The sequence below is a fragment of the Eleutherodactylus coqui genome, chromosome 10 (assembly GCF_035609145.1).
Source record: "Eleutherodactylus coqui strain aEleCoq1 chromosome 10, aEleCoq1.hap1, whole genome shotgun sequence".
Classification (NCBI taxonomy): Eukaryota; Metazoa; Chordata; class Amphibia; order Anura; family Eleutherodactylidae; genus Eleutherodactylus; species Eleutherodactylus coqui.
Window position 1 is genome coordinate 73967579 of NC_089846.1, and position 22238 is coordinate 73989816.

At 48.0% G+C, this 22238-nt stretch overlaps 1 protein-coding gene across 3 annotated transcripts in view; it reads right to left on the reverse strand.

Annotated features, from left to right (window-relative positions):
* The window catches only part of LOC136580599 (class I histocompatibility antigen, F10 alpha chain-like), a 36523-nt gene that overhangs the window by 4664 nt on the left and 9621 nt on the right, over window positions 1-22238 (reverse strand). For all 3 annotated transcript variants that reach the window (XM_066581272.1, XM_066581269.1, XM_066581270.1), the window contains exons 4-7: window positions 17209-17487; window positions 13538-13810; window positions 12933-13034; window positions 12268-12297 (exon numbers count right to left, since the gene is read on the reverse strand). In XM_066581272.1, the coding sequence (XP_066437369.1) occupies window positions 12268-12297; window positions 12933-13034; window positions 13538-13810; window positions 17209-17487 (684 nt within the window). The remainder of the gene's footprint in view (window positions 1-12267; window positions 12298-12932; window positions 13035-13537; window positions 13811-17208; window positions 17488-22238) is intronic.

Sequence of the window (22238 nt, forward strand, 5' to 3'; positions counted from 1 at the left end):
GATATTGTCATTGCTCAAATATGAACCTAGGATTGTAGTGCAACAAAGCAACGGTGGTGCAACACCCCAGAGGGGTACCTCGGACACTTGACTAACGAGGGGAACTGGGAGAGTTAAGTGTTGGCTTGTCACAGCAGCACTTACCAGGCTCCTTTCCCAGAGGGATGGATGACACGCAGCCAAGGCCAGAGCAGGATTGCAGGCCACCTTCAACACCCCTAGGATAGGGAATGCCAATAAACAGAATAATGGTGGTAGTAGTTGTCACAAGTGACGTCACCGTTCCAACACACCGGTATGCTACACGGTGGAGAATGAACACAGACACTGGTGTATAGTAACTTGGGTCCCCAGGAACGGTTAGGGCCCGGTATAAACTTTAATTGAAGTGACTTTGGCAAAACAATTATTTACAGCAATTCAGGTTCAATTCTTTGCAGTGCAGGTAAGAAAAGATATCAGAGATCGTGGAGGATACACAGGATGAAACCGGTTCTGTAAGGCACCGCTTCTGAACTGGGAGCACTCCGGAGGAGGAAGGGGGTAGGGGTCACTCCACAGACACTCCAGCAGTAATTATTCTACGCGGTGATCCTGGCTTTGGATAGCCTCATAGGAAAAACTTGTGGGTCTAAATTAGTACCTCTGCACTGGGTCTGTCTTAACAGAATTACTTAAGAATGCTCTCTCTCTTATGTTTTGGGGCTCACACCCCGTCCTCAGGCAGAGAGTTCCACAGTCTCACTGCTCTTACAGTAAAGAACCCCTTTCTGTGTTGGTGATGAAACCTGCTTTCTTCAAGGTGTAGCGGATGCCCTCTTGTTACCATCACAGTCCTGGGTATAAACAGATCATGGGAGAGATCCTTGTTTTGTCCCCTCATGTGTTATACATAGTTATTTGATCGCCCCTTAACCGTCTTTTTTCCAGGGTAATAATCCTAATTTTGATAGCCTCTCTGGGTATTCCAGTCCTCTTAGTTGCCCTTCTTTGTACCCCTTCAACTGCTGCAAAATTCTTCCTGAGCACCGGTGTCCAGAACTGCACACAATATTCCATGTGAGGCCTGACAAGTGCCTTATATAGTGGAAGAATAATGTTCTCATCCCTCGCCTCTATACCTCTTTTAATGCACCCCAAGACTTTATTACCCTGTTTTCTAGAAAATAAGACGGTCTTATATTAATTTTTGCTCCCAAAGATGTGATAGGTCTTATTTTCAGGGGATGTCTTATTTTTTCATAAAGAAGAATTCACATTAATTGTTGAACAAAAATAATGAACATCTATTATATACTGTAAAGTAGTTGTCATCACAAACCAGCATAACCAGACAAACTGTGATTCCTATCAAGAATTTCTTGTTCCTTTTATTTTCCATGTACACACTGTCTGGGTACTGTAACAATCACCCCCTAAAGAATCAAAGTGACACTCTGGTTGCCGGACACACAGACAGGGCCACAAAAAATAAGGGCTATAAAGTACCTGACTCCCACACACTGTCTGAAGACTGTAACGATCACCAACAGCAGTTCCTGGACCACTTATACAGCAGGGACGGTATTGCAGCTTCCGGCCACCAGTGGGAGCTTATCACAGCAGACTCACACAGCAGGGACAGAGCTAGGCCTTACTTTCAGGGGAGACCTTATATTTAGCACTTCAGCAAAACCTCTACTAGGTCTTATTTTCAGGGGATTACTTATTTTCAGGGAACGCGGTAGCTTTTGCATCAGATGACTGGCATTGATTGCTCCAGTTAAAGCTACAATCTACTAGTATTCCCAGGTCTTTTTCCATATCACTTTTTCCTAATAGTACCCCATTTAGTGTATTTAATTTATATTGGTGACATCCGTTTCTCATCCGTTTACTCCATTGCAGTTTGACACTTCTTCTATCTGCCTTAATAATAAGATTTCAGTTTTTTCTGTTGCTTTTGGTGGTCTATAGAAAACCCCTATCAGTATTTTGTTATTTTTTTTCTCCCTGTATTTCTACTCACAAAGATTCCACGTGTCCATCTCCTGCCCCTATATCCTCCAGTAGCCCCAGCATTAAGTAGGATTTAACGTACATACATACCCCTCCCCCTTTCTGTTCCACACGGTCTCTTCTGAAGGGATTGTAAACCTGTAAATTCAACGCCCAATTACACTTATCATCAAGCCATGTTTCCGTTATTCCCACTATGTTGTAATTTTCATCAGTCATTCTCGCTTCAAGCTCACCCACTTTACCGATCAGACTTATTGCATTAATTGTATCACCGTGACAGGCAAATATCCCAATGAATCGAACAAATAGATCACCGATGGGAATCACTGATAAATAAAATATAACTTTTAATATATTTGATTAAAAAATGCGCGATTAGAACAACTAAAATTCGTGCCTCTTATTTTTTGAAAGAACAGCACTGGTATATTTTATGCCTAAAGTTTAATTCGTTGTGTCCTCATAACACCTTATAAATTGGGAGTAATACCACTACACTAGAGTCCTCAACACGGATCATCCAGTGTTTGGTGTAATTTGAAATTTCATAGGTAGTCTCAATTGCGGACACCAAATCACAACACCAAATAAATATTGGTTTCGTTTGATCAATAGCCAGTTATTTGCAGTAAGATATAAACTGCAATCAAACGCCAAATTGGGTCCCCCAAGTCAGGTTTAGAATTATTGGACACTAAACCCGGACATTCAAATGTCTGGGGCTGCACTCAAGCATATACATATAGCGCTATATTCCCTACTAAAGCATAGATGTCCAATGTATTGTTCATTTAGTCCGTAGCGGACACATAAACTGAACTAATCCATACAGGACACTACATAAAGGGTAACCTTCGGGAATATTAGATACACTCTTTTTTTCCCCCTTTCTAGCGATATTCTATCCCGAATGTACCCCATAGAAGAGTGATTAACACCACTCATAGTGCAAGGGCTCTAAATCAATTAGCCTGATATATAGATATCATGGGTGGTTTTTTCTAAGTCCCTTATTTGGCTCCACTGCATCACTATTGTCACCAGGTGCTTGGTAAAATGACCCCTGTGATGCAATGAGAGCTGGTCTCTGTATAGATACGCTCAGCTCTTGTTCATTTACACTGTTTATACACTTTCCCTGGTAAGGGTATGATCATAGCCAACACAGGACCCTGGTTACAACGTCCAGCAAGGCTAAAACCCCCTCAAGAGCATAACACTACACTACCGACGCGTTTCTGCGGCTAACACTAGGTTAGCCGTGTCATCAGGGTAGTATTTGTACGTTAGTTACGGCCACAAGTAGTGAGCAGCCTGACGGGCTGCAATCAAATGAACATGGACGGTATGACACCGCTCTCTAGGGCTTTAAGAAGTAAAGACCCCGCCTCCCTTCACAAGGGGCTCATCCAGCTACTCCAATCAGCTTGTCTTGTCACTTCCCACCGCTCCGAGGTATCGCGGTGGAATAGCGATCTCGCGTATGCGCAGTGTCTGCGGCGCGCCGGCCGCCAGCCATGCCAACCAGCGCTGGCCGGAAGAACATGGTGACGTGACGTTACCGCGGCAACGCAGACGCTGGCCTCCGGACGTGGAATAAGATGACTTAACGCTGAACTCAGGTTACCCTTGATAGGACAATAGGCAGTCTTCAGAGTATGTAGACAGCATTCACAAGGTAGTCACAAGAACACAGTGATTCTTTATCAAGAAGGGTCATCATGATGACATATTTAATGATACTGGATTATGCATCAGCTTGATTTACCAGCCATTGAATACATTATATCTGCAGAGCAAGCTTTTGTGCAATCATTAAAGCTGCTCCCGATGTTTGTTTCCTTGTTTATTCACATGGATGTATACATGCCATCATTTCCATGTTGTCCCTATTCAGGGAACATAGATGTACTTGTTCATCATGTACTGGTGTACCATTCCAGTTTTGTATACTGTTTGATGACACAGAACCTTCTCTCAATTATTTCTGTGCATTCATATTGTTATTGATTAGCATATATAGTGTTATACGCATAACGCTTTTCCACATAAGACCCAAACCAGATGATTTACAACGATAGTTGTTTCACCGTCTGGTCAGGAATATCTATGCTAATTCCAAGCCCTAAAAATCATATAAAGGCAGAAAAAGAAAGGGTCTCATTCAGTCCTTTAGGGGCACAGCAATCCAGTTGATGTATCCATCGCACTTCTTTCTGCAATAGCTTCTGATCTAAATTACCCCTTCTTCCGTTATCACAAATTTTTTCCATGCCTTGAAATTTAATGCATTGCGGGTCATTGTTGTGTTTATCTCGATTGTGTGTGGCCACACTGGTGTTATCACCTCTGTTAATATTGCCAATATGTTCTAGTATGCGTCTCCGCAAATGGCGCGTGGTTTTCCCAATATAGGGAGCCTGCACACGAACGGAATTTCCAGTGCGTTATTTTAGGCACATTATCTGCCCCAGACCGGAGCCAATATACTCCTATGAGGATCCGCAGTTGTCCCCAGACGGACGGATTTGTATCGCGTTTTTTCAAGCGCTTGAAAAAATCTGCGACCTGTTCTAATTTGGGTCGGATTCTGCGCGTGAAGCCTCCAATACAAGTGAATGGCTGCCTGCACACGAGCGGGTCGGATCCGGCAGCGAGAATTCTCGCCGCGGGACCCGACCCGAGAGCCTGCAGTGACGAGCGCGTACTCTCCCGCGCCTGGCGGACCCAGCTCTTTCGTGTGCCGGCTGCCACGCAGCCGGTGCATGCGCAGACCGGAGCCAGCGGCCGGGTGAGTGTGTGCCCCGCACAAAAATAAGACATGTCGCGGCCGTCTGCATAGGAGTGCGTATTGTAATGCACTCCTATGCAAACTTTCAGCGGCGGAAATCCCGCGGGAAATCCCGCGGCGGGATTTCCGCCCGTGTGCAGGCGGCCATAGGGTGCCCGCAGGCACTGCGCATGCGCGAGATTGCTACTCCACCGCGATACCTCGAAGCGGTGGGAAGTGACAAGACAAGCTGATTGGAGTAGCTGGACGAGCCCCTTGTGAAGGGAGGCGGGGTCTTTACTTCTTAAAGCCCTAGAGAGCGGTGTCATACCGACTATGTTCATTTGATTGCAGCCCGTCAGGCTGCTCACTACTTGTGGCCGTAACTAACGTACAAATACTACCCTGATGACATGGCTAACCTAGTGTTAGCCGCAGAAACGCGTCGGTAGTGTAGTGTTATGCTCTTGAGGGGGTTTAGCCTTGCTGGACGTTGTAACCAGGGTCCTGTGTTGGCTATGATCATACCCTTACCAGGGAAAGTGTATAAACAGTGTAAATGAACAAGAGCTGAGCGTATCTATACAGAGACCAGCTCTCATTGCATCACAGGGGTCATTTTACCAAGCACCTGGTGACAATAGTGATGCAGTGGAGCCAAATAAGGGACTTAGAAAAAACCACCCATGATATCTATGTATCAGGCTAATTGATTTAGAGCCCTTGCACTATGAGTGGTGTTAATCACTCTTCTATGGGGTACATTCGGGATAGAATATCGCTAGAAAGGGGGGAAAAAAGAGTGTATCTAATATTCCCGAAGGTTACCCTTTATGTAGTGTCCTGTATGGATTAGTTCAGTTTATGTGTCCGCTACGGACTAAATGAACAATACATTGGACATCTATGCTTTAGTAGGGAATATAGCGCTATATGTATATGCTTGAGTGCAGCCCCAGACATTTGAATGTCCGGATTGAGTGTCCAATAATTCTAAACCTGACTTGGGGGACCCAATTTGGCGTTTGATTGCAGTTATATCTTACTGCAAATAACTGGCTATTGATCAAACGAAACCAATATTTATTTGGTGTTGTGATTTGGTGTCCGCAATTGAGACTACCTATGAAATTTCAAATTACACCAAACACTGGATGATCCGTGTTGAGGACTCTAGTGTAGTGGTATTACTCCCAATTTATAAGGTGTTATGAGGACACAACGAATTAAACTTTAGGCATAAAATATACCAGTGCTGTTCTTTCAAAAAGTAAGAGGCACGAATTTTAGTTGTTATGATCGCGCATTTTTTAATCAAATATATTAAAAGTTATATTTTATTTATCAGTGATTCCCATCGGTGATTTATTGCATTAATTGCCATACAATTTATATGGTTGTTTTTGTTCTTTAAATTAATTTGGCTATTAATGGTACTATTGGCTGATTTGTCAGTTCTAACTGTACTAACCCCACCACCTGCTCGACCCCCATTCCCATTACTTGGCCCCAGGTCACTATCTACACTGCTTACCCCCCTATTTCTCTTTTTGCTCTCCCCAGTCCCTAGTTTAAACAATCCTTCAGTCTTCTAGCCACCCCCCCCCCCAGCAGTGCTCCACCCTCCCCATTAAGAGGCAGCCCATCCCTACGGTAGAGCCTGTAGCCAACAGCAAAGTCAGCCCAATTCTCCAGGAACCCAAACCCCTCCTTCTTACACCAACTCTGGAGCCACTTGTTTACCTCCTTAAGATCCTGCTGCCTTTCTAGCGTGTCTTTTGGTGCAGGTAGTATTTCCAAGAGAGCTTCCTTGGAGGTCATAGCCCTAAGCTTGGATCCTAGGTCCCTGAAATCGTTTTTGAGGGTCCTCCATTGAACTCTAATTTGGTCATTGGTGCCAACGTTCACCATGACCACTGGACCCTCACCAGCCCCTCCCAGTAATCTGTCAATCCGATCCGCGATGTGTCAAACTCGAGCGCCAGGAAGACAACACACCGTTTGACGATCCCGGTCTTTATGGCACTTCTTTCCCCCTTATAATTAAGTCCCCCACCACTAGGACCTGTCTAGTCTGCACTGTGCTCCTTGTCCCCTTCTTACTGGAGCAGTTATCCCCCTGCCGTTCAGAGGGCATGTCGTGCTGCAGCGGTGCTGGCTCTGTAATGGCATCCCCCTCGTCTGCCAACGTTGCAAACTTGTTGGGTTGTGCCAGTTCAGGACTAGCCTTTCTGGTTCTCTTCGCTCTACCCCTCCTTCTATCTGTCACCCAGCTAGCTGCCTGCTCCCCCTGCTCTTTTGTACTACCGCCCCCACCTCTACCCCAGCGAGCGCCTGCTCAGTGAGCAGCAAACTCCTTTCAATGTTGTCAATGGATCTCATTGTTGCCAGTCGCACATTTAGATCCAGGATTTGGGCTTCCAAATGTGCTACGAACACGCATCTTGCACAACAACATACATCCTCGATCGGCTGATGAAGGACCGCATACATCGCACAAGTAGCACACTGGATGACATTGCCAGGCATGGAGCGCATCCTAATGGAGATCTACAATTTACTTCTGGAAGTAGTGAATATAGACTAGATCACTCCAAGCATTCCTCCGCTCATACGCAACCTCTGACACTTCTCCGCCCGTGCACAACCGCTCATACTCCTCCGCCCGTGCACAAACGCTCATACTCCTCCGCCTGTGCGCAACCGCCCACACTCCTCCGTCCGTGCTCAACCGCTCACACTCCCCTGCCCATGCGCAACCGCTCACACTCCTCCGCCAGTGCACAACCGCTCACATTCCTCCGCTGTGCGCACACCGCTCACACTCCTCCGCTGAGCGCAGCCGCTCATACTCCTTCGCTGTGCGCAGCTGCTCACACTCCTCCGCCTGTGTGCAGCCGCTCACACTCCTCCGTCCGTGCACAACCGCTCACACTTCTCCGCCCATGCGCAACCGCTCATAGCGATTCTCCGCTCGCAGGAATCAAATTTTGGTATGTGTTATTCCGCAACGGCCATGGACAGGGGCCCTAAAGGGGATGAAAGTCAGGCACTCAAAATGGCCCGACTCCGGATGCATACACTCTGTTTTAGAGCCGCCAGGGCCAGCTTCATTCTTAAGTAGGGGGGAAACTGTAGTGACCCAGAACATCATCCTGGTCCCCTCCATAAATGCCATACATGTTTTGTCCTATGTAGATGCACTGTGCAAAGCTTGTCCTGTTATATCCAGTGCGTGTGTGTTGCACAGCTGCAGCGCTTGAGAGGTTAACTCCAATAAAATCATTGCCTGCTTGTGAATGTATCGGTCTGTAATGTCATGTGGTATGAGTGAAGGTATGAATAGGAGTGATTGAGAGCAGGAAGAGGTCTTCAATCTGTGTCCAGGGGTCTTTCATCTTGTCTACCTGAGAGAGTGCTAACACAGAGCCACGTGGAAGCACCTTTAGCTTCCATGTAGGTGAAGATGGAAGAGAAGGAGAGATATCCCATAGCGATTGGAGTCTGGATGTGAGCGGAGTGAGTCCCAATACCCTAAGAGAGAGAATCCCCTAATAATTCTGTATACAGAGGCCCATCGTTCAGGTACTAATTCAGACCACAAGTTTTCCTGTGCAAAGTCAGGATCATCGCATAGAGGTACACTACTGAGACACACCCACGTGCCTGCCATGTGGGGTATTATTGTAAATCCTTTAAAGCAAATAATTACTGCCAGAGAGTCTGCGGAGTGACCCCTACCCCCAGTCCAGGAGCGGTACCTGACAGATAACGTGGACTGTAGAACTGGTTTCATCCTGAGTATCTTTCCTACCTCTGAGCTATAGTCTGCTTACACTTAGAAGAATTGTACCTGCCTTTTTGTAAATAATTGTTTGCCAAAGTTATACCATATAAACTTATACCGGACCCTAACTCTTCCTGTGGACCCGAGGTACTATACACAAGCCTCTGTGTTTTAGTCTCCGCCGTGTAGCATACCGGTCTGTGGGAATGGTGGCGTCACGAGTGATAACTACTACCCCCCTCATCCCGTTTATTGGCACTCCCTTTCTTAGGGATGTCGAAGGTGGTCTGCAATCCTGCTCTGGCCTTGGTTGTGTGCCATCCCTCAGGGAAGAGAATCTGGTAAGTGCCACCGTGACAAGCCAACACTTAACCCTCCCAGCTCTCCACGTTAGTCAAGTGTCCGGGGTACCCCTCTGGGGTGTTGCACATCCACATAAGAAAAACATGTATGACATTTATGGAGGGGACCAGGATGATGCGCTGGGCCACTACAGTGGTAATGACTAAGCCATCATGCTTTCTCCTTCTACCTCCTCCTGTAGAGGAGAATAAGAAGAAAGTTAAGAAGAAGATGGAAGTGAAGCGGAAGTAGGGGAAGGAGAATAAGAAGAATATATTCTCCTCCTCCTCCGGAGAAGGAAGAAGAATGAGGAGGAAGACGCTTAATGGCTAAGTAGCTAGTCCCATAATGCTGGGGTTTTAGGTTCATGTCTATTTATCTACATGGAGGTTGTATGTTCTCATTGTCTTCTTTCTTGTCTTTCTATAGAGAAGGTAAAAGAAAAACAAACATGGTGGCTCAGTTTATTAGCAGTGCTGGAGCTGTAGGTTCAAATCTGACCAAGGGTGATCGCTGTATTGGGTTTTTCAAAATTGATGTTGCCCTGGTTGAGATTTGGACCTAGGACCCCAGAATTGCAAGGCAACAGTTCTAACCATTCATTGAAGAGCCACAACCCCAGAAAACGTATTGTCTTCCAGTTCCATTCGTCGCCCCCCCCCCCACCCCCTTCCTTGAATATAATGCCATAAAAAAGGATCCACCTATATTGTATTTCCGAAACTGGAAACAAAAGTTCAGCAGTCTGCGCTACTGATCCAGTGTAAAAAACAGAAAATACAGAAGTGGATGGAAACTTTTCAATACATTTCTATGGACTTGAAAACGGAAATTCTGTTTTACTGTTCCCACAATGGACAAGCAAGAATGAAAACGCTTGTGTGAACGAGGCCTTAGTCTGAAGTGGAGTAACTGTAAATATCATGCTTTACTGGTTTTGCGATTAGGTTAATTCTGCTGTCATCTGACTTTACAACATTCACTGAAAGGCCCTTTTTTTAGAGCCCCCGACCCTCCATTCTTGAAGCTTCCCTGTACGGACATTCCCCCGTGATCCCGAAGAGCAGCATGAAATCACATGACTTGACTTCCAGCGAGGCCAGGTCATTGGTGCTAGATTAGTCGGGGTCTCACCGCCAACCACGGAGGTTTGCTTATGCCCCATTTAGACGGGCTGAGCTGTTGCGCAAACAATGTTGGACAGCTCGTCCCAGTGATGCTTGTTCTGCGCTGTCACACATTTAGATGAACGACTGCTGTTTACATTGAACGGCTCCTTGTTTGGTTTTCTGCATACATCTACATGGGACGATTATCGTTCAAATGCCCTCGGGAGGGGGGGGGGAATTTGAACGATTCTAAACCATAATTGTCCCATGTAACGGTATGGAGAGTATACAGATAATGGCGTGATCTAGAACACACATTCAGAGAAAGGGGATCCTGCGGACGGAAACAACTCATTACTAAAAGAGGGTCGGAGGAGGATGTCAGGAATTGTTCTAATGAACAGGCAAGGCACAATCAAATGAATTGTAGCAAAAAACACTGCTGGGGCTCCAATAAACCCTGTCAGGTGTGAACAATCCAGGCTGCTGGAGATGGAGAAGGATGTTTTCACAGGGAACGGCGTATTAGGCAAAAACGTGGCATATGCCATCCCGGAAGTCCGCAGAACAATCCGTATTGCCAATTGTGGGTTTTGATGCAGAATTGCCACCTCAAAGTCCTCACATTAGTAGAGCAGATTTTGGTGCAGAATATTCCGCAAGAGGGTACTGTATTTTTTCTGTGTATAAGATGTTCTTTTTTGACAAATATTTTGCTCAGAAATCGCGCAGCGTCTTATACACGGGATGCAACATTCTAATGTAAGTTTTACGGGTAGCGGGAGCTGTTAGGGCTGCGTCACACTACCAGAGCAGGGAGGCAGGGAAGCAGCATGCAGAGCAGCAGCGTAATGAAGTAGGGCAGCGGTGCGGGTAGGTGAGTATGCCTGCACCCACATATGAACAACACAGTCTACTCATCAGCCATCTCCTCTCAGCGTTGCCCGGATGGTCTTCTGTCTCCTGCGTTTGGTCCCCATAGCACCCTTTAAACAGCAATCTCTCGCGAGACAGCGGGGGTGCTGTGAAGAGCTACAGAGACCTGTCGGGCAGCACAGGGACCTATAGTGGGATTTAAACATAGAATACTATGCACTATATACTACTATACACTGTTTTATGTTTAAACTCTTTTTTTTAATTTTGGGTGGGAATGTAGGGGGTGCATCTTATACACGGGGGCGTCTTATACATGGAAAATTCGGTATATTTATAACATAATACGCCGTCGCGTGAGGGACACCACGATGAACTGCTACAGGTCTAAAGGCTAAAGGAGGTCCACTGTGCTACCAGATGGGGGTCTCCAATAAAGTGGCCAGTCAGTGTCATGGTTATCTGAGCTCCCACAATGCACTGCTCTCTGATAATAGGTAAGCACTAGCATTAAAGGTAACTGTACTTTACAAAACCTCTTGACATGTCATACAAATATGTTAAAAGTTCCCATCGGCCGGCGTCTTGCTGCCAAGACCCCCAACGAGCGCTAGAACAACTCAGCAGTAACGCTTGTCCACGTGACATCTCTGCTCACTAGCTGGAGAGCAGCTCAATAGGAAGTCTATCAACCCGCCTTCAACTAGCGAGCAGAGATCGCCCAGCTGAGCTCTTGCCCTGCTTTCTTCCAGTGATTGTTGGGATCCCAGCACCCGGACCCCACAATCAAAACTTTGAACATGTCCCTGTGACACTTTAAAGATCTCTAATCGGGGGTCACTTCAGTTGTGATGGGAAGAACAGCACAGCAGACAGCACTATTACTGCTGTTGAAAGGAGGGAAATCATAAAGGGGTTGTCCAGGGGTAGAAACACATGGCTGCTTTCTTCCACACACAGCGCCACCCTTGTCTGGGGGGTTGTGTGTGGTATTGCAGCTCAGCTCATTCACCTGCAGTACCACATACAACCCCCAGACAAGGGTGACGTTGTGTTTGGAATAAAGCAGCCATGTGCTTCTAACCCTGGACAACCACTTTAATGGAACCCTAATGGACCCGATTCTAAATGAATCAGTCAGCATCAGATCCAGAAAAGCTTCATGGCTTCCATTATAAACAGAAGCCATGAGACCAGTGTGAATAGGACCTTACAAAGGTTTCAGTGCAGATGTGAACTGTGAAATACAGAAAAATATTCAAAATGTGATGTTATAATAGAGATGTCAGTGATGTCCTATATGCAGAGTGTAGTGATTACACTATATACAGGGCTGTCCCAGCCATATACTGTGCACCTCTCAGCGTATACAGAATACTCACTGATGGTTGCCTTGTAGCCGGATGCCTTTTCTGAAATAAGAGAAGATGGAATTAGGAGGAACAATCACATCCGACAAATGTCACCAGTCATCCCCCTCCATTATCACCGCGGCCATGGCGGATGACGGAGGGGCGGACATGACAGACACGTTGGGTAGATGCCGGCACCTCCAGGGATCTGCTGACAATCTAGCACGAGGGGACAGACAAAGATTATGCGGTGATGAAAGAGCATGAGGGGCTTTATATGTCCTACTGTAGAGATAAACGCACGCTCAGCTGATTTCTATGGAGTCACTTTGGATTTAATGCAAAATCTGCAAGGATTCCACAACAAGTGCGTGGCAAAGTCCGCCATGTGAACATGGCCTTGTGGGGAGGACAAATATATAGGTAATTGCACTACAATGTGGAACAATTCAGGGCGTCAGTGACATGACGAGGCTGCAGGGTCAGAGGAGACAGTACTAGAGGCAGCGGCCCCATGTAGGGTAGAATGATATATAGTTACCGGTCAGCCACTTACTTTTATATAGCAGAACTCCGCCAATGGCGACACCAAGAAGAGTGATGACGACCACCACCGTTACGACCACAGGGGTCACCCAAACACATGCAGCCCCCCGGGCGGTAGAATGATATATAGTTACAGGTCAGCTACTTACTTCTATATAGGAGAACTCCGACAATGGCGACACCAAGAAGAGCGATGACGACCACCGCCGCTATGACCACAGAGGTCACCCAGACACTCGGCCGTTCTGGTTCTGGATAGAAAACAGAGGGATAACTATGAGCTGCGGATCTTACTGAGAGCTTCATGTATCACAGATCCATGTGGCAGTCTCCCCCACTGCAGGAAGGACATGTCTAGTGGAACATACATGTAGTGTTACATGTGCAGGACCTAGATTTACTTCTGTTCTTGCAACTCCCCCTAAGTATTTGGCCGCGGATTTTGCTGGGGGTCCAACCAAAATTCGTCATATGTGAACACACCCTTAGCATGTATTCTGTAGCTCGCGGCTCTTCAACGCCCACCTGATTTCCTGTATGGGTGACTACCAGAACGGTAGCAGCTTATCTTCCATGGGGACAAATGATCCGGCAAGTTGAAATATGGCTGAGCCATTTTTCCCTATGTCATCCGCTGTTGGTGGCGGTTGGGAGGTTGCAGAACGCATGACATGATCGTCTGATTCAGCCTATGTTTATCTAAGGTGCATGTATCCAAATCTGTTCCCGTCATCCGACTAAAGATACTACTCACCCCAGTTCACAAGGAGCGGCGCCCCCAGGCTGCTGTGATCCACATAACAGGAGTAGCTGTCGCCCTCTTTGGGGGTCACTTCCACACTGACCCTGATCTGATAGGTGCCATCAGGATTGGGGAGGACATGGGTGGTCTGATATGTGGGAACGTCGTCCACCTCGTTCTTCATCCACTTCACATCCACGGCTCGGGGGTGAAATCCGTACACGAGACAGTGGAGCATCATGATGTCATCGCTGTCCCGACCGGAAACCTTCACCTGTGGCCGGACTGAGAGGGAAAAAGGAAAATATAAATGATCCTCTACAGCCTCCTCTGTACAATCAGCAGGGTTGATCAATCGTTTTGCGTTATAGGGATGTCTGTATTTAGTTGTTTGGGATTTTTATGATTATATCTAAAAAGTTGATTTCTGTGTATGAGTAGCTTAATGTCAGATTTATGGTGGGGTGGAATGCCTTAAATCTCTCAAGGTCTGAAGGAGGTTGGGAGGGGTGTCTTTAGGGAGGGTGCCCCTTGGGGGTAGAATGCTTGGGGGCTGGGTGGGTCAGGGGATGGCATCGCCTCTGTCCCGGGGGTTGGGGTGTGTACCTAGAAGGGGTGCTTTTCCCAATAATTGCTTTAAAGGCTTGGTAAAATTCATACATTGATTTGAAGGAATGCTGCCATCCAATAGGTGGCGCTGCAGAGGTATTGTTCCATCTTCCTCATGTGCAGGTCTGAAGGAAACATAACACACAGGCCTGTCACCTCCTTGCACCAATGTAGAGATCATAAAACTGTCACATTCTTTGTCAGTGGACTGATTATTTACTTCTCTGCCCATCTTGTCTGGTACAAATCAGTCTCACACTTCTGCCTTTTCGTGTGTGAACATTTGTATTTATATATAGGCCCCATCCAAATCTGTTCCATCAGCCTGAGGAAGAACTCCGAGAGGTTGGAAAGTTCACTATAACATCATGTATTTGTTAGCCAGTAAACGGTATCATATCTACAAGATTACTTGGTTTCTCTTACTGCCACTGAACACACTGGGTGATGTGAGAGGAAATGAAAAAAACATCAGGGGGCACCATAGCAAATATGAAACACCAGGGGGCGCAATTACATGTGTCTAACACCAGGGGGCACCATAACAAGTGTCTAACACCAGGGAGCGCCATAACAAATATGAAACACCAGGGAACGCCATAACATGTGTTTAACACCAGGGGGCGCCATAACGTGTGTGTAACACCAGGGGCATCATAACAAGTGTGTAACACCAGGGGGCACCATAACAAGTGTGTAACACCAGGAAGCACTATAACATGTATGCAACACCAGGGGGCACAATAACATGTATGTAACACCAGGGGGCACTATAACATGTGTGTAACACCAGGAGGCACCATAACATGTGTGTAACACCAGGAAGCACTATAACATGTATGTAACACCAGGGGGCAAAATAACTAGTGTGTAACACCAGGAAGCACTATAACAACTGTAGTGGCCCAGGCCCCAGTACATCTATTCCTGGCCCCCTCCATAAATGTCATACATGTATGTCCTATGTTGGTGCTCTGTGCAAAAATGTCTAGTCATTGTTATGTGTATTGCACAGCTGCAGCAAGTGAGAGGTTAAGCCTGGGAGATGCTTGCAATGTATCAATTATGTCCTGTCATGTGGTAGGAGTGAGAATATAAATAGGAGTATGTGAGAGGGTCCATTCTTCTGGGTTCCTGAGCGTGCCAGCCACATGGGGGTACCTTCAACTTCCATGTGGTGAAGAATGGAGGAGGACCGTTTCAGGGGACCTGAGGCTTGTTACTTTTGTCTGCGGCTCTATTATTTACCATCGAGGGTCACACCGGTGGGTAACGGAATGGTGGCATCACCCGTGACATCCGCTCTCCCTGTTCCCCAGTTTATTGGGCATCCCTAGCCTAGGGGTGCCTGGTAGAGGCCCAGCGCTGCTCTAGCGAGGCTACGTGTATTCCCGGGTAAGTGCCACCGTGACAAGTGACCACTCTACCCTCCCAGCTCCTCAACGTGTGCCTTGTGTCTGGGGTCACCCTACGGGATGCTGCACAGGTCTGTAACACCAGGGGTGCCATAAAAAGTGTGTAACACCAGGGGGCACCATAACAAGTGTGTAACGCCATGAAGCACTGTAACAAGTATGAAACACCAGGGGTGCCATAACAGCAATATCTAGAGCATTTTTTAAGTGATTACTATTGAAGAACTGTCCTGTTTTTGGTTTCCATGTACTTTAGCATTTACTTATACTTAATTTAGTTTTAAAGCTACTAACAAAAAATGAAATGTTTATTACACTTTTTACACCATTCACTAGTGCTGCAAACTAAGTATATATAGTCCAGTTTATTACAGTTGTGGGGGCACTGCCCCTACTATGGAGATCCTGCTTAGGCAGTAAACGCTCCATTATCTCTGAACATAAACGAGCAGCATTAGACTGGCCCGCCACGGGCTCCTCCCGTAGTCCCTGGGCAGCTGCCATGGTGCTTGTGGGGTAGACAGGCCCCAAGGCTGAGAGGACCCGCCCTCATGCCAATCCTTGGTTTCCCGTTCTGGAATTATAACTAGTGTCCCTCTTTCCCACAATTAAAAATAGTGTGGGCCCCCATGGCTCAAAACTCAGTCCAGCAGTACAACCATCAGCTCACTCAGTACTGCCTGACTAGCGCACTCTGTGATACCCAATTCCTTCCCCGTTGCCGGCAATCACAGAACAGGAAGGGCTGAAGATGGGGGAAAAGTCAAGTGTAAAAGAGCGCATCAGTCAGGCAGTACCGAGTATATAGTTGTATTGCTGGCCAGAGTTTCAGCACCACAGGGGCCTGCACTACGTCTTATTGGAGAAATGAGGGGTGGACTGTTACTTACTGGACTACAGGGGGTTGGAGCACTATTACTAATTGGGGGGAAAAAAAGGGATCACTTTTACAAAGGCACAGCAGGGGCACTATTATCAAGCGGGGCCACAGTGGGGGCACTATTACCAAGTGGGTCACAGAGAGGGCACTGTTACCAAGTGGAGTCACAGAGGGGGCACTGTTACCAAGTGGGGTCACAGAGGGGGGCACTATTACCAAGTGGGGCAACAGAAGGGGGGGGGTTATATTATTATGAAGGTGATCTAAGAGGAGGGGGTAGTGGCAAGATGGGTAAAGTGTGTATAGATGAGCTGTGGCTAGAAGAAGCCATGGTCTCCATAGGGATCTGGACTCAGATAGATAAGGAAAGGGAAAGGGAATGGAAATGTCACTAGTTTGAGAAGACGGCACCTGTGATCCCTGGAGGTAACTGCACTCCAATCACTATCACAGTCTAGAAATGGTATCTGACCATTATATTGTGACTACATCATTTAGAGGTATACTGGAGCTACACTGAGCCCAACATGGTATAAAAGTTGTAGAATATCTGAGTTCTACATGTACCCCTAGACAGGGGTGGAAGACAAAACTTACAGCATCTGCCTGGGATTTGGCGGGACTCAGGTTATGCTTAATTCTGTATTGATGGAAGGTGGGTCCTTGGAATGATTTCCTCTCGTGGGCCCAAGTTGACCCAATCTATATGTATCCTAACAGGACAAAGAGAAGCACTTGGGACAATATGAGGGACTTCTGGCGGTGCGGTTGGACTGTACCTCTCTTTTCCAGGTCTTCTCTCCCATACTCCATGAGTTCTTTCAGAGCACTGATACATTCATCTTCTAGGTAATGCTTGCTCATCTTCCCCGCCTGAATCTCGTGACTGTTGATCCTCTGCGTGGTGACCAGAGCCTGCTTCATGGTGGCGGCGTACATCCACGTCTGAGTGTCTAGGAACAGAAACTCTCTGCCATCATATCCATGCTGCTCGTAGCCCCGGATGCTGCCGTCATCTCCCAGCTCACAGCCGTACGTCACCTGGTAGAAATGGAGGCCTACGGACGGCACAGGACATGATATATTAGGAAAAACACGGCAATTCTGTATAGAATAGCGCAGTGGATCCAAATGAACTTTCATCTTAAAATGCGCAATAGTTTATGACAATGACTCCTGCTGGATGTCGGATCTTCAGATACTTCTGACTAATTTTACACCACTTATTAGTTGGCTTATTTTACAACAGTTTTTACATTAAACTTTTGGCACATTTTGGCACAATGACGCATTAATGCCATGCTGTCCTTCCCATGACGCTGTGTCTCTTCCAACAAAGCCACGCCCTCTTTTGGAAAAGAAGAAAACACATCATAAATGTGGCGCAATTTGCAGCAGAAAATGTGCACATTTTCAATAGTAAATCTGTTCCACTGATCGCTATGTGCCCTTCTGTTAGGACCGCGCTCGTTGTTGCGTTAAAGGGTAACAGAGCCGTGACGGGATGGGAACAAACCGCAAGCTTTCAGTTTTTAAAAACCCATTGAAATTAGTGGGGTAAATGGGCACATTGAATTATGTTTTAATTCACTACTTCTGCTCCAAAAAAAGGAAACGGCGAGTCAGGAAGCCCTAACAGAATTCAAATGCAGGTCGGGACAAAGTCTTTTTTGCATGTTTATGTGTGCACAAAATTTGCGTGTGCAACACGCAGAGAATAGAACCCATTGATTTCATAGAGTTTGTTCTAACTTTATTTTCTGCGCAAAAAAAAAAAGTGCATGTAATATGCAACGGGATGCGCAATATGCTGCACAATTCTGCAGGAAAAAAACGACTCTGAAACTCATTAGGCTAAATAGCCCTTTAAATTGGTGAGTAAGTTGTGTCCTGTGCACAAAATAAAACACCCCGTAAGCGGATAGAGTACAGTGAAATATGTCCATATGTGTGCAAAAAAAGCCTTGTACATAGCACAACGTATTTGCGCTACGGTGTGTGCCAAAACGCATACACCTATGTGAAGGAGTCCTTAAGGGGGTTGTTTGGTTCACTTGACAATATCCCTTTAATATAGCTGCCTGTAGTAAAAGAATAAACTGAGTTGTACTTACCCCTCCCCGGCTGCCAGGACCAGCCCTGCAGCCCCGCTACGGTCCTGGGGATTGTCGTGACAGCTGCCGCCACCAGAAGTCAGGGGTTTGGGAACGTCACTGCAGCCTCACCTGACCTTTGGTGGTGGCAGCTATCACAACAACCTCAGGACCATAGTGGGGCTACAGCGCTGGGTCCTGGCAGCGGGGAGGGATGTTGTCCGGTAATTGGACAACCCCTTTAATTTTCAGATCTAAATAAAAAAAACAAGAGCTGGGAGCTGGTTGGGATCTATGATGTTGGGCGTTTGGCCCAGTAGACCGACAGTCAGACACTCATCCGTAACATGGCCACAAGTGCGGCTGTAATACACTCATGTGAACTGGCCTCAGTAATTATAATTTCAATAAATATTGATAAGGCTACTAATCTAAGGGCACCTATTACACATGCCAAAATTGTGACTTTTTGAGCATTTATGCTGAACCCCCCTATGTTTACAAAAAGTGGGCTGGGACTAGTGTTAGGGGGCATAGCCCTGCATGCCCCATTTTATAAAATACACACACACCCTCCTGTAGATGCATTATGTAACTACATCCTGTGCCTCACACTCATCATCACCATAGCATCTACAGGGGGCCATGGAAAAGTAGCCTGACACTTTTGAAAGCTGTCTAAAATAAAATCTGTCCTTGCTACCAGTCACAGCGCATCTTTCCTGTCTTATACTGCTGAGGTACAGTGGAAGCTGCACTGTGATTGGCTGCTGCGGGCAATAGACATTAGACGTTTTTCATAAACTTGCCTCACATCCTCTTGCAATGTCTCAGCGGAGGGCCAGCCAGCTGTGGGGGAGACCACGAGCATAAACAGGACGGTGGTCATGGGTGGCTCTGCGGTATCTCTCCACAAAATGGCCACTAGAGAGGCCTCGCTTAGCAACGCACGCGCGGTTAAACAGGATTTAGAACTTAAGGTGACTAATGTCAAGTGTGTTTTTGTCACGGGTGATGCCAGTACCTTTAAGTTGTGAACTCTCAGTGAATGACACAAGAATAACAGAGACGAGTCCACAGTTTTTTGCAAAACAATATTACTGACAGTCTTTTCAATATTTACGCAAAATTATACACTCCATGGCACTACAGGAATTGGTCAAGGATATTTAATAGGATGTTCTGCAGCGCACTCTCTCTCTATCTTTAGGATTATTTGTGAACAGGATTCCCATCAGTCCCAGGTATCTGCGGGTTGTGCTCAGTAGGTTACGTGAGGTCGTCTGTGTCTGTAATGGAGGCTGGGGGAGGTTGTACTTGTAATGGAGGCTGGGGTCAAGCTGTACTTGTAATGGAGGCTGGGGTCAGGCTGGACTTATAATGGAGGCTGGGGTCAGGCTGTACTTGTAATGGAGGCTAGGGTCAGGCTGGACTTGTAATGGAGGCTGGGGTCAGGCTGGACTTATAATGGAGGCTGGGGTCAGGCTGCACTTGTAATGGAGGCTGGGGGAGGTTGTACTTGTAATGGAGGCTAGGGTCAAGCTGTACTTGTAATGGAGGCTGGGGTCAGGCTGGATTTATAATGGAGGTTGGGGTCAGGTTGTACTTGTAATGGAGGCTGGGGTCAAGCTGTACTTGTAATGGAGGGTGGGGTCAGGCTGGACTTATAATGGAGGCTGAGGTCAAGCTGTACTTGTAATGGAGGCTGGGGTCAGGCTGGACTTGTAATGGAGGCTGGACTTGAAATGGAGCTGGGGTCAGGCTGTAATTGTAATGGAGGCTGGGGTCAGGCTGGACTTGTAATGGAGGCTGTATTTGTAATGGAGGCTGGACTTGAAATGGAGCTGGGGTCAGGCTGTAATTGTAATGGAGGCTGGGGTCAGGCTGGACTTGTAATGGAGGCAAGGGGGGAGGCTGGACTTGTAATGGACGGACTTCTCCCCAGACCGTGGACGGTGGGGTGGGGTCAGGCTGGACTTATAATGGAGGCTGAGGTCAAGCTGTACTTGTAATGGAGGCTGGGGTCAGGCTGGACTTGTAATGGAGGCTGTATTTGTAATGGAGGCTGGACTTGAAATGGAGCTGGGGTCAGGCTGTAATTGTAATGGAGGCTGGAGTCAGGCTGGACTTGTAATGGAGGCTGTATTTGTAATGGAGGCTGGACTTGAAATGGAGCTGGGGTCAGGCTGTAATTGTAATGGAGGGTGGGGTCAGGCTGGACTTATAATGGAGGCTGAGGTCAAGCTGTACTTGTAATGGAGGCTGGGGTCAGGCTGGACTTGTAATGGAGGCTGTATTTGTAATGGAGGCTGGACTTGAAATGGAGCTGGGGTCAGGCTGTAATTGTAATGGAGGCTGGGGTCAGGCTGGACTTGTAATGGAGGCTAGGGGGGAGGCTGGACTTGTAATGGACGGACTTCTCCCCAGACCGTGGACAGACTTCTCCCCAGACCGCGGACGGACTTCTCCCCAGACCGCGGACGGACTTCTCCCCAGACCGCGGACGGACTTCTCCCCAGACGTCCTTCTCCCCAGACCGCGGACGGACTTCTCCCCAGACCGCGGACGGACTTCTCCCCAGACCGCGGACGGACTTCTCCCCAGACCGCGGACGGACTTCTCCCCAGACCGTGGACGTCCTCCTCCCCAGACCGCGGACGTCCTCCTCCCCAGACCGCGGACGGACTTCTCCCCAGACCGCGGACGGACTTCTCCCCAGATCGCGGACGGACTTCTCCCCAGACCGCGGACTGACTTCTCCCCTGACCGCGGACGGACTTCTCCCCAGACCGCGGACGGACTTCTCCCCAGACCGCGGACTGAATTCTCCCAGACCGCGGACTGACTTCTCCCCTGACCGCGGACTGACTTCTCCCCTGACCGCGGACTGACTTCTCCCCTGACCGCGGACTGACTTCTCCCCAGACCGCGGACGGACTTCTCCCCTGACCGCGGATGGACTTCTCCCCAGACCGCGGACGGACTTCTCCCCAGACCGCGGACTGAATTCTCCCAGACCGCGGACTGACTTCTCCCCTGACCGCGGACTGACTTCTCCCCTGACCGCGGACTGACTTCTCCCCTGACCGCGGACTGACTTCTCCCCAGACCGCGGACGGACTTCTCCCCAGACCGCAGACGGACTTCTCCCCAGACCGCGGACGGACTTCTCCCCAGACCGCGGACGGACTTCTCCCCAGACCGCGGACGGTCTTCTCCCCAGACCGCGGACGGACTTCTCCCCAGACTATAATTGTAATGGAGGCTGGGGTCTGGGGTCAGGCTGGACTTGTAATGGAGGCCAGGGGGGAGGCTGGACTTGTAATGGACGGACTTCTCCCCAGACCGTGGACGGACTTCTCCCCAGACCGCGGACGGACTTCTCCCCAGACCGCGGACGGACTTCTCCCCAGACCGCGGACGGACTTCTCCCCAGACCGCGGACGGACTTCTCCCCTGACCGCGGACGGACTTCTCCCCTGACCGTGGACTGACTTCTCCTCTGACCGCGGACGGACTTCTCCCCAGACCGCGGACGGACTTCTCCCCAGACCGCGGACTGAATTCTCCCAGACCGCGGACTGACTTCTCCCCTGACCGCGGACTGACTTCTCCCCTGACCGCGGACTGACTTCTCCCCTGACCGCGGACTGACTTCTCCCCTGACCGCGGACTGACTTCTCCCCTGACCGCGGACTGACTTCTCCCCTGACCGC